Genomic DNA, 13,686 nt, shown 5'->3' with positions numbered 1-13,686 from the left:
AGCGGCGAGAATGAGAACTGTTTTAAATACTTAAAATGGCGACGCTTTCCTTACTTGAACAGCATGCAATCATTCGTTTTCTGAATTTGTGTGGTGTGAAACCAATTGAAATTCATCGACAGTTGAAGGAGACATGTGTCGAAAGTGTGTTCGAGGGTGCGACAGTTTAATGAAGGCAGAACATCGTGTGACAACAAACCGAAACAACCTCGGGCTCGCACAAGCCGGTCTGACGACACGATCAAGAAAATGGAGAGAATTGTTTTGGGGGATCGCAGAATGACTGTCGAACAGATCGCCTCCAGAGTTGGCATTTCTGTGGGTTCTGTGCACACAATCCTGCACGAAGACATGAAAATGCGAAAAGTGTCATCCAGGTGGGTGCCACGAATGCTGACGGACGACCACACGGCTGCCCGTGTGGCACGTTGCCGAGCAATGTTGACGCGCAACGACAGCACGAATGGGACTTTCTTTTTGTCAGTTGTGACAATGGATGAGACGTGGATGCCATTTTTCAATCCAGAAACAAAGCGCCAGTCAGCTCAATGGAAGCACACAGATTCACCGCCACCAAAAAAATTTCGGGTAACCGCCAGTGCTGAAAAAATGGTGTCCATGTTCTGGGACAGCGAGGGCGTAATCCTTACCCATTGCGTTCCGAAGGGCACTACGGTAACAGGTGCATCCTACGAAAATGTTTTGAAGAACAAATTCCTTCCTGCACTGCAACGAAAACGTCCGGGAAGGGCTGCGCGTGTGCTGTTTCACCGAGACAACGCACCCGCACATCGAGCTAACGTTACGCAACAGTTTCTTCGTGGTAACAACTTTGAAGTGATTCCTCGTGCTCCCTACTCACCTGACCTGGCTCCTAGTGACTTTTGGCTTTTTGCAACAACGAAAGACACTCTCCGTGGCCGCACATTCACCAGCCGTGCTGCTATTGCCTAAGCGATTTTCGAGTGGTCAAAACAGACTCCTAAAGAAGCCTTCGCCGCTGCCACGGAATCATGGCGTCAGCGTTGTGAAAAATGTGTACGTCTGCAGGGCGATTACGTCGAGAAGTAACGCCAGTTTCATCGATTTCGGGTCAGTAGTTAATTAGAAAGAAAATCGGAGGCCTTAGAACTTGAATGCACCTCGTAGAAGATATAACGCGACCGCGTCTGACACCGCGGAGAGTATGCTCGGTGAACGGCGTGTCCTGCACGTTTCCCCGAATTAAGTCGCTTTGAGCACGTTAGGGAGACTTAGTGGAATGGAACGCACGACCACAAAAACTCCTTAGCGACCTTGCGCCTAGCATGAGGGGGCCTTCGCAGAGCGATTCGTGGTGATCTCACGCCCTATTGACAACCATGTCGCATCTTAAGTGGTGTCCAGCGTGCCGTAGTTAACCAGGATGGGTTCGACTGCAGTTATTGTTTACGAAGAAGCGCCATTTCTTGTTGGTGTCATTGCGTACTTGTTAAAGTCACTGTGCTGTAGCATATCCGGTCGAACTTTGATCGAGCTGTGTTAGTTGTCAGTTACGTCCTTGAGTTTCGCCCACCGGTGTACACGGAGGTGTGCGCGAAGACCGAACTGCGTCGCATTTGGCGTACAGTGCGGCAGATTGCAGAACGTAACAAATGACGTCTGTCACAACTGAAGGTACAATTGATGTCAATTGATGGGCCGTGTTAGCGACGAGTTGTGTGGTCGGCTCGGGAGTAGAAGCACGCGTGAGTCACTTGCGCGGACCGCTGATGGGAACTCAACGTGCAGAGGAGGCAGCCGTGTTAATGCAGCGCGCAGTTCAGGTAAAATTACGCTGCCGAAACGGATTTCCACTTTCATAGTTGTGCAGTGCGTAACGATAGCTTTCGCTCCCCCCCCCCCCTCCCCCCTCTTCTGAGAACTGAAATATGGAGAATTAGCCGTGTTTGATGGTGATAAAGTCGTGTGTCAAGAATAGCGTAATACCACGGGGAGCCGGAGAAACCAAAAACCGTAGGGGACACACAGAAACTGAAATATATCCGACAAATACACTAATGGCCATTAAAATTACTACACGACGAAGATGACGTGGCACAGACGCGAAATTAGACCGCCAGGAAGAAGATGCTGTGATATGCAAATGATTAGCTTTCCAGAGCATTCACACAAGGTTGGCGCCGGTGGCGACACCTACAACGTGCTGACACGAGGAAAGTTTCCAACTGATTTCTCATACACAAACAGCAGTTGACCGGCGTTGCCTGGTGAAACGTTGTTGTGATGCGTCGTGTAAGGAGGAGAAATCCGTAGCATCACGTTTCCGACTTTCATAAAGGTCGGATTGCACCCTATCGCTATTGCTGTTTATCGTATCGCGACATTGCTGCTCGCGTCGGTCGAGATCCAATGACTGTTAGCAGAATATGGAATCGGTGGGTTCAGGAGGGTAATACGGAACGCCGTGCTGGATCCCAAAGGCCTCGTATCACTAGCAGTCGAGATGACAGGCATCTTATCCGCACGGCTGTAACGGATCGTGCAGCCACGTCTCGATCCCTGAGTCAGCAGATGGGGACGTTCGCAAAACAGCAACCATCTGCACGAACAGTTCGAAGACCTTTGCAGCAGCACGGACTATCAGCTCGGAGACCGTGGCTGCGGTTACCCTTGACGCTGCATTACAGACAGGAGCGCTGCGATGGTGTACTCGACGACGAACCTGGGTGCACGAGTGGCAAAACGTCATTTTTTAGGATGAATCCAGGTTGTGTTTACAGCATCACGATGGTCGCATCCGCGTTTGGCAACATGGCGGTGAACGCACATTGGAAGCGTGTATTCGTCATCGCCATACTGGCGTATCACCCGGCGTGATGGTATGAGGTACCATTGGTTACACGTCTCGGTCACCTCTTGCTCGCATCCACGACACTTGGAACAGTGGACGTTACATTTCAGATGTGTTACGACCCGTGGCTCTACCCTTCATTCGATCCCTGCGAAACACTACATTTCAGCAGGATAATGCACGACCTCATGTTGCAGGTCCTGTACGGGCCTTTCTGTATACAGAAAATGTTCGACTGCTCCCCTGGCCAGCACATTCTCCACACCTCTCACTAACTGAAAACGTCTGGTGAATGGTGGCCGAGCAACTGGCTCGTCACAATACACCACTCACTACTCTCGATGAACTGTGGTATCGTGTTGAAGCTGCACGGGCAGCTGTACCTGTACACGCCCTCCGAGCTCTGTTTGACTCAGTGCCCAGGCGTATGGAGGCCGTTATTACGGCCAGAGGTGGTTGTTCTGGGTGCTGATTTCTCGGGATCTATGCACCGAAATTGCTTGAAAATGTAATCACGTGTGAGTTGTAGTATAATATATTTGTGCAATGAATACCCGTTTATCATCTGAATTTCTTCTTGGTGTAGCAATTTTAATGGCCAGCAGTTTGACGACGTAGGGTGAGAGTCCTGCTATGAGGTGAAGGGGTCGCAACACGAGAGGAATTTGTGGCTAATGGCATCAGATCAGAAGAGGGACGACAGAAAAAGCAATAACGGAAAGGTTGCAGTTCATCGTGTAGTAAAGACAATTAGGTTCGAGAGTGGAAAGTCGGTCAGGCGAAACGGACATCTGAAACTGGTCGTGTGCGTGTTAACGGAAACATCCCAGTATTCGTACGAAGCTATGTACGACGACTATGGAAAATTTCATACGTGCACATCTCCTGTAGAGTGTATGAAGCGTTGTCTTTGTATATTTTTTCGAGATGGGAGACCACTAGTACACTCCATTGTCGAGCGGTGAGTATAGCATTGTCATCCCCCCCCCTCCTACCCCTTTGCCGTTCCATTCGTGAATGGCTCGTTGGAATAATGGTAGTCCGTAGTGCTCCACACTAGCTGTAATATGTCTCGGTCACGGGTTCGAATCCTGCCTCGGTCATCGATGTGTGTGATGTCCTTAGGTTAGTTAGGCTCAAATGGCTCTGAGCACTATGGGACTCAACATCTTAGGTCATAAGGCCCTAGGTTAGTTAGGTTTAAGTAGTTCTAAGTTGTAGGGGACTGATGACCTCAGATGTTAAGTCGCATAGTGCTCAGAGCCATATGAACCGTTTTTGTAATATGTGATTTTGTCGTTGTCGTCGTTTAACGACGCTTATGTGGGGCGGAGTGTTCTAGGTCGTACGATCTCGAACAGTAGACCTCTTCGTATGATGCACAAGGCCTGTGTTATAGCGTGTGCTACTGCAGTTTGTGTGTGTGTGTGTGTGTGTGTGTGTGTGTGTGTGTGTGTGTGTGTGTGTTTGTGTAACGCGCGCTCTCTCCCTCCCTCCCTCCCTCCCTCCCTCCCTCCCTCCCTCCCTCCCCCCAACTACACAATCCTGTGACGAAACGCACCGCCCTTCGTTGGAAGTCCTTTTCCTCTTACGCAGGGTCTTGGGAAATTCTCATTACAAACTTGTGGGACTTGCCGAGGAGAGTGTTGAATGCATATATTCCGAATAAGACCCCATGTCTGGAAACATACGGCGGTTTCAGTTTACATGTTTATCTCACCCACTTCTGCTTCAGGAACTGAATTAGGCGTGACGCTGTACAATTATTACGTAACAATTCGAAAGAAACTGTAGCCAAACGTCATTTTATCACTTAAGGGGGGTAGGACGTCAAAGGGGCCACCTTGGAGCAGGAGAGGCACCAAAGGACATTTTAATTTTCACCGTCTATACGTTTACAAATAAATTCATAAAACTTTGACAGCATGACCTCGAAGGATTCAGGATCCATACTTACGGCAGTGGTAGTTCAAGAACACAAAAAATAATTTTTTTTACATGTGAAATTTCGTCTTTTTCTTCACTAACTATTGGCTCCATTTGTTGCTATAGGTACACTTTCCTTCATAAGTAAGAAAGATTCTTCAATGAATTTTGCACAGCGTACAAACCATACTTACAGGTCTATGAAACTCTAGAATTTTCCTAATCTATTAAAAACTGTGGTAAAAAATTCAGATAGATAATTATAAAATTTGTGTTTTTTCTAAACATGAAGTTCAAAATGTATCGGCTCATTCATTTTTTTCCTGAATTAAACAAATTCTACACTTCCATACACCGGTAAGTATGGTTTGTGTGCTGTCCAAAATTCATGGAAGAAGCTGCCTTACTTACGAGGAAAAGTGTACCTAGCAACAAATTCAGCCAATAGTAACTGGTTACTAACTGACAAAATGATGAAATTTCGCATGTAAAAAAAAAAAAAATTTTTTTTGTTGTATTTTTGAACTTCCACTGCTGTGAGTGTGAATCCTGAATCCTTCGTGTCCATGCTGGTAAAGTTTTATGAATTTATTTGTAAAAGTATAGACGGTGGAAATTAACGTATGTACTGTGGTGGCTATCCTGCTCTAAGTCGGTCCATTTGACGTCCTAACGCCCCTTATGCACTTTTCTTTGTATCGACACTTAAGCATTAGTTGTGTTTACATTAACGGAGAGAGGAGGAGAAAAAAAAAACAAACAGCCTGCTTTACGTACAGAACAGTGATGCGTCCTGGTACACTCTCTCCGTCCCAACTGGTCTCTTCCCACTTTCTAGTTTACTTTTATTGTGCTGTGTAAATACTTGAAAATTTGTATGATAGTGTTCTCTGAATCTGCAAAGACACGCGTTCTTGTCTGCGGCACAGAGGCCTCCGCGGGATGTATTTCTGTGCTTTGAGATTAAATCTTACTTGCGAGATGGTGTCAGCCGACTGAATGATGGTTTCTTCCTGTTGCAGCTTGTCTCGACTGCTGCTCGACTTTCTCTACATCTGTTTAGCAAACATGGCCTGAGAACAGCCTCTTCATCATTGTGCGTCCACCGTCACTTCTTCTGTCTCGCCACGCTCTAGTCCCGAAACGCTGCAGTGGGGAAAACTTGCAGAATACACCTGCGTTTGCCTTCACCGCGTCTGAACGTTACCGTAGTGTGCACATCCGTGACACACTATGTTGGTGGAGCACGGGAAATGTCGACTGTAACCTCTTAAGTCCAGTGGATTGTGTACCTGACGTTCTGAATAAAAGTGCCATAGTAAAGACAAGGAGTCGTAGTGTTGACAACAGAGGGAAATTACGGTGGTATTCCATCAAACCCGAAGAGTCCAGAGCATGCCAAGCTGATGTCCTGTCTAATTTTGCCGACGAGAATGTCGTTTTCTCCAGTCTTAGCTTCCGGGGCTCCGTACAAGATGAAACGCATCGCAGTGTGTGAGTAACAGATTTGGTTGTATTCTCGTCTGTTCAATCTCCAGTATGAGCTGGGACCACATCTCGTGGTGGCTTTCCTTCCTGGATCCAGCGTTTACTGTTGTTGCACGATATTGCCTTCAACCGACTGGATGCTCAAGAATGTAAACATAGAATAGCCTATTACTTAGCTGCAGTCGTGAAGACTCTCGATCGTTGAGATTAGGTGATCGCTTATTTTAGGACCTTCAAAGTTAAATAGACCGACGCAGACATCAATGAAGCCACACCTCAAACTAGGGTGGCCTTGCATTCCAGTGACTGAACCTGTTTTCGTCTATCGTCCCGAGCTTCCTTGGACTTTGCAGCTGGCCAAATGCTCTAGGAAGGATTTGCCTGGCGGTCTGCACTATTTTTCCACACCGGCTGCAGCGTAACGGTTTGATCCACCTGGAACGGTGAAGGATGTTTCGCAGGAGTCTCACGGCATTGTGGTCGCGTCTGTTATAAACACACCAGGCTGATAGACAGCTAACTGAGTTGGTCCCGTTTCGTAGCTGAGGCATGAATTTTGTGGGGTGGAGTGCAATCCACTGTTGGTGAACATTTGTTATTCTGGTGCGCACCTTTCTTACCATTCAAGTGGTTGGTGAGTGAGTTGAGGTGAAAGACTTGAGGAGCACCCGCAGTGAAATTGCGGTGGTGTGGCCCGTGTTAGAGAAGGAGTGTAGTGAGAGAAAGACTGTGTGTGTGTGCTCCGAGAAGACATGGCGAGCTACTTCCGCTGGATCAAGGGCGTCGGCTCCAGAGGCAAGGACGACGCTGGAAGCCCCTTCCAGAAGCCGCGCAGCCGCTCGCTGGACTCCAGGTCGCTGGAACTGTCGGGAGTGCGCATGCTGCTGCATAATGTAAGCCACAGAGAGAGGAAATATGTGTGTCATGAAAGAGTGAGTGAGTGGCAAGTACTGCACGAATGGGTGAATGCAATGGAGAAAGAATTAATAAACTATTTATGTACTCTTAGTGCCCATACCGTGCATCATGACACTTTTTAAGTGCGTACGTGGTAGGCTATGCATCATGAAGAAATAAGTTGCTTTATTTTCCAAGAAAAATTCTGTTTGCTGAGCCTTAGCTGATAAAGTATTTCTTTTGCAATATAGCTTCCACAGCTCCACACTTCGTTGTTCTTGTTTCTTCATATGTCGTCTGTTGCCATTAGCTTCTCGGTCGCAGCTCCATTTGGAAGTGGCCATTATTGCATACTGCAAAACTGTCGAGCTGGAACCTCGAAGGCACTAACAGGTTGAGATACATGAAATGTAAATCAGGAAAATAGAAACTACAAATGGCAGCTGTAGAAGGCCAATATTAAAAGAAAACTAAAAAAAAAAAAAAATCTTGCATAAATATGGATACGGCACATACTAGCCGATAACAGATTATATCATTTCTCCTTACTGGCAAAAATTAAATTTTGAGGTTATTGCAGGAAAAGGTGAAGAACAGTGCAAATACTGGTACATTAATACTGTTTGAAGCGATATTGCTTAATATGTTCTGCTTGTATGACGGCGTCTATAATGTAGGGATTAGGCAATATGTAGGTATGGCACTATCGCCTGGTTTTACTGAAACTTCCTTTGAGGATACACACTCAGTTAAGCGTGCAGGTGTCATCCTCGTAAAAAGTCCGTGGTGGTTCTGTAATAAATGAGACTGACTGATTGAGTAAAACAAAAGTATGGATGAGATTGAAATGAATCAATAATTGAGTGCAAGTGTGGACTAGATATTCAGTAATTCAAAGAAAACGGCAACAAATTAGGGGATGAGGAAGAGTATCGATACATGCAATGGATGGGAGGGTGGGTGAGGTAATGAATAATGGAATGCATGAATGAATGAAACAGCCAATGAAGACATGATTGGATGGATTAGGTGGATGAGGAATGAGTGAGTGAGTGAGTGAAGAACTTGGTGAGTGAGTGAAGAACTTGGTGAGTGAGTGAAGAACTTGGTGAGTGAGTGAAGAACTTGGTGAGTGAGTTAAGAACTTGGTGAGTGAGTTAAGAACTTGGTGAGTGAGTGAAGAACTTGGTGAGTGAGTGAGTGAAGAACTTGGTGAGTGAGTGAGTGAAGAACTTGGTGAGTGAGTGAGTGAAGAACTTGGTGAGTGAGTGAGTGAGTGAAGAAATTGGTGAGTGAGTGAAGAACTTGGTGAGTGAGTGAAGAACTTGGTGAGTGAGTGAGTGAAGAACTTGGTGAGTGAGTGAGTGAAGAACTTGGTGAGTGAGTGAGTGAAGAACTTGGTGAGTGAGTGAGTGAAGAACTTGGGGAGTGAGTGAAGAACTTGGGGAGTGAGTGAGTGAGTGAGTTAGTGAAGAACTTGGTGAGTGAGTGAGTGAGTGAGTTAGTGAAGAACTTAATGGTTGGATTGATGAAATTGGTCATTCGAGTAATGGGACAGTGAATGAATTTTAAGAGTAGGTGGATGAACGATAATGATTTCCAGGTAATCGATAAAGTTGTCAGATACAGATTAATTGAATTTTATTGTGAAAGAAAGTGAGTGGGGCCGGCCGAAGTGGCCGTGCGGTTAAAGGCGCTGCAGTCTGGAACCGCAAGACCGCAACGGTCGCAGGTTCGAATCCTGCCTCGGGCATGGATGTTTGTGATGTCCTTAGGTTAGTTAGGTTTAACTAGTTCTAAGTTCTAGGGGACTAATGATCTCAGCAGTTGAGTCCCATAGTGCTCAGAGCCAAAGTGAGTGGGGAGGCAAGTAATTAACAGACTGGAAGTGTGAATGAAGAGGTCCGTAGCCCATATTGCTATTGTCTGAGTTGTAGTGGCCAGTGTAAAATATATATGTAAAGTTAAGGCAAGTTCATTACGACGACTCGTTCTTTTGTTGCAGAGGGCGGCCGCTCACCACCACCACCAGGTCGCTGCGCAGAGTGAGTACAACTACAAACTACAATTACAAACCCTGCTAGCCTTAGCCTCTAGTATTGACTGCCCCGTGGCGTCATTGACCGAGGTGCGAGCCATGCGTCTCTCCCCCACTGCTGTGTCCTCTGAGACATTTGGCGCTGCTGAGCGACCAGGGTGCGCGTCGTCGACGTGCTCGTCACTACTGCCGTACGGCTTTTCCTAATTGAATGCGTTTTATATTCCTCACTGGTGTGATCCTTGCAGAACTCAAGATACTAGCGGGCTACTCTGCTATTTTCACTGTCCTTGATCCATATGTTAACTATGATTAACAGATTCGCCATCATGGTTTTGTTCGTGATTTTATAACATTCGTTGCTTCTGCGAGTCACAAGTTTTCGTTTATTTTTTACCTGCGCGAAGCGTTTCGGGTCACAGTTGTAATTATCGAGTGCGTGTTCCGCGTACCGTAACATTCCAGGCATGCTGTACGAAATGTATGAGGTACCGCTTTATTCTGGTGCATTTATTGTAATGTTAACATGTGCAATTCTGTAATTGAGTATGTATCTTTGGCCATAGATAATGGCGAATTTGGAGATCATTTTTTCCTGGTAGTTAGGAAATTGATGTGATCTACATCATTTGCGCGAATTTCTACATTCGAGGCTCAGTTAGGTTTCCAGCCTGAAAGTTATTTATGTTAGTACATGCTACAAGTATACACTTCTGCTTAAATAAAATTGTCACTGTTCCCTGTAAGTGTGTCATACTATCTCATTATTTCTGGACTTGTACTTTTCTGCCCAAAGAAGATCGGAATGGGTTTGAAAGTCGGTTGTCACGGGCGTTAAACCGTGGTAAAAAAATACCTCATTTTTCTGACTGACACGGGAAGTACCCTAGCAGGAACAGCTAAAACCGAAATATTTCAGATAAGTCATGCGGCTACTTTAACACCCACCGAGGTCACGTATCACTAAAAAATGTTTTTTGCCTACAATCGATATTTAACAGTTATCGATGTAGAGACAGAAGTAAAAGTCGTCTGTAGATACGATTCCGTGCAGAAGACAGCTACAGTGAACAGATTCGTAAGTGCTAAACACGAGGGACTGCGAAACGAGATGGATTAGAACAAAAAGGATCTGATTGAGTGGTATCAGTTCCCTGCCACTGTATTAAAATTGATTACCGGTTTCGAAATTGCAGCCATCGTCGGATCTAATGATTTCGACAGCGCCTTTAATGATGTCTGCAAAGCTGAAACCGGAAATCGCTTTTAATAAAGTAGCGCGTTGTCACAGATTCACTTTACCTGCTTTTGTTGTTGCCTGCGAATTTAGACTTTCACAGTGAATCTCGATGGTGAAATCTTGACGAGTTACCAGCCGAGCCAAGGCGTCGTTCTGCGGCAACGTTTCAACAAATTTCCTATTTCTATTCACCTGAAGATGACATGTACAAACTTGTTGAAACGTTGGCGCAGACCAACGCCTTGATTTGACTTCGTTGTTCTCAGCAGCTGGCGTCTCTTCTTTAGTTCGTTTTAACATTTTGAAAACTGTTGGTCGCAGAAGGATAATTCCAATAACGTAGCCCACACATTAAATAATGTTGTATATTCTTCTTCTTCTTCGCGCTCACAGGCACTGTAGACCACGCGCTGTACGGACGAGCTCCTTCCATGTTCTTCTACCCCTCCCTGTCTTTTTCCGCCCTGCCTGTATTCCTTATGCTGCCTGTATTCCTTATGCTGCAACGTCGTCCTCTGCGTCATCTTTAAATCGTGTGCGAGGTCGGTCCAATGATGTTGTTGCTTGAAGACTTCCCTCAAATGCCTTTTTTGAAATTCTGTTGGTTTTCATTCTAGCCACATGACCATGTTATTGCAGTCTTCTGGACAATAGTGGGTTGCTTCATTAACTGATAAATTTCAGTGTCATTTCGAACGTCCATATGTCGCTCTCCTACACAGGTCCCCAGATTTTTGTCACCACTTTTCTTACAAAAAGATTCTCACTACTTTTCTTACAGAACCATTCTCATCACTTTCCTTACAGAACCATTCTGGCCACTTTTCTTGTGGAACCATTCTGGCCACTTTTCTTGTGGAACCATTCTCGCCACTTTTCTTGTGGAACCATTCTCGCCACTTTTCTTGTGGAACCATTCTCGCCACTTTTCGTGCGGAACCATTCTCGCCACTTTTCGTGTGGAACCATTCTCGCCACTTTTCGTGCGGAACCATTCTCGCCACTTTTCGTGCGGAACCATTCTCGCCACTTTTCGTGCGGAACCATTCTCGCCACTTTTCTTGTGGAACCATTCTCGCCACTTTTCGTGTGGAACCATTCTCGCCACTTTTCGTGTGGAACCATTCTCGCCACTTTTCGTGCGGAACCATTCTCGCCACTTTTAGTGCGGAACCATTCTCGCCACTTTTAGTGCGGAACCATTCTCGCCGCTGTTTGTGCGGAACCATTCTCGCCGCTGTTTGTGCGGAACCATTCTCGCCGCTGTTTGTGCGGAACCATTCTCGCCGCTGTTTGTGCGGAACCATTCTCGCCGCTGTTTGTGCGGAACCATTCTCGCCGCTGTTTGTGCGGAACCATTCTCGCCGCTGTTTGTGCGGAACCATTCTCGCCGCTCAACACTTTTCGTGCGGAACCATTCTCGCCGCTCAACACTTTTCGTGCGGAACCATTCTCGCCGCTCAACACTTTTCGTGCGGAACCATTCTCGCCGCTCAACACTTTTCGTGCGGAACCATTCTCGCCGCTCAACACTTTTCGTGCGGAACCATTCTCGCCGCTCAACACTTTTCGTGCGGAACCATTCTCGCCGCTCAACACTTTTCGTGCGGAACCATTCTCGCCGCTCAACACTTTTCGTGCGGAACCATTCTCGCCGCTCAACACTTTTCGTGCGGAACCATTCTCGCCGCTCAACACTTTTCGTGCGGAACCATTCTGGTGATCGTCGAGGGGACACTGAATAGTGCACGGTACATCCAAACCGTCATCGAACCCATCGTTCTACCATTCCTAGACCGGCAAGGGAACTTGCTGTTCCAACAGGACAATGCACGTCCGCATGTATCCCGTGCCACCCAACGTGCTCTAGAAGGTGTAAGTCAACTACCCTGGCCAGCAAGATCTCCGGATCTGTCCCCCATTGAGCATGTTTGGGACTGGATGAAGCGTCGTCTCACGCGGTCTGCACGTCCAGCACGAACGCTGGTCCAACTGAGGCGCCAGGTGGAAATGGCATGGCAAGCCGTTCCACAGGACTACATCCAGCATCTCTACGATCGTCTCCATGGGAGAATAGCAGCCTGCATTGCTGCGAAAGGTGGATATACACTGTACTAGTGCCGACATTGTGCATGCTCTGTTGCCTGTGTCTATGTGCCTGTGGTTCTGTCAGTGTGATCATGTGATGTATCTGACCCCAGGAATGTGTCAATAAAGTTTCCCCTTCCTGGGACAATGAATTCACGGTGTTCTTATTTCAATTACCAAGAGTGTATACTCCAGCCCGAGTACTTTGCCACCCAGAGATGTCCGAAGCTCTTCGGTTGCAATATAGTTACTCTTATGTTTCTGAAAATTAGCGAAATTTAATAAAGGAAAACGATAGACTCTTGGGGTAGGCCGGCCGGGGTGACCGAGCGGTTCTAGGCGCTTCAGTCTGGAATGGCGCGAGCGCTACGGTCGCAGGTTCGAATCCTGCCTCGGGCATGGATGTGTGTGATGTCCGTAGGTTAGTTAGGTTTAAGTAGTTCTAAGTTATAGGGGACTGATGACCTCAGAAGTGAAGTCCCATAGTGCTCAGAGCCATTTTGAACCATTTTGAACTCTTAGGGTGACCATGAGAGATTGTCATACTGAAAACTGGGTTAAATACAGTGAAAAGTATATAAATGATTAATAAGAGAAGTTAGACATTTTGATGCCTAGCATCCTAACGTGCCGATCAATCAGAGACAACTTCAATAAAATTGGGACTGGTACATACTGTACCTTCCGTCGGTTGTACCTCACTCAACTTTTGTACCATATGCTACTTCACGGCGAGCTTCTAGCAAAATAAAATACTGTCGGTGAGAGCGAGGAATAAAACACGGTTTAGGGTTGGGTCCGGACACCCTGCGCGTCCTCCGAGCTCATCTACGGTCGCCACCCACCTCCCTGCTTCATCTGCAGTGTCTCGTCTCTGTTAGGGTCCCACTGCTATCGTCTTCATCCCTACATCTTTCCCTCTCACTTGCCGCTTTCTCTCTTTCACCATCACTGTCTATCCTCTCTCCCAACGTCGCTTTTGAGGAAGGGGGGGGTGAGCAGATTTGGGGGAGGGGGCCAAACAGCAAGGTCATCGCTCCCATCCGGTTAGGGAAGGAAGACGGCCGTTTCCTTTCAAAGGAACCATCCCGGCATTTTCCTGAAGTGGTCAAGGGAAACCACAGAAAACCTAAACCTAAACCTGGATGGCTACGTGGGTTTGAACCGTCGTCCTCC

General features: G+C 46.7%; 1 protein-coding gene across 1 annotated transcript in view; it reads left to right on the top strand.

The window, feature by feature from the left end:
• Positions 1-13,686, top strand: part of LOC126213528 (5'-AMP-activated protein kinase subunit gamma-2-like) — an 889,308-nt gene that overhangs the window by 362,933 nt on the left and 512,689 nt on the right. Inside the window, exon 6 of the mRNA XM_049941372.1 lies at positions 9,150-9,189. Within this exon, the coding sequence (XP_049797329.1) occupies positions 9,150-9,189 (40 nt within the window). The remainder of the gene's footprint in view (positions 1-9,149; positions 9,190-13,686) is intronic.

This window comes from Schistocerca nitens, chromosome 11 (genome assembly GCF_023898315.1).
Source record: "Schistocerca nitens isolate TAMUIC-IGC-003100 chromosome 11, iqSchNite1.1, whole genome shotgun sequence".
Classification (NCBI taxonomy): domain Eukaryota; kingdom Metazoa; phylum Arthropoda; class Insecta; order Orthoptera; family Acrididae; genus Schistocerca; species Schistocerca nitens.
Note: the sequence above shows the minus strand (reverse complement) of the source record. Positions and strands in the feature narration are given on the sequence as shown.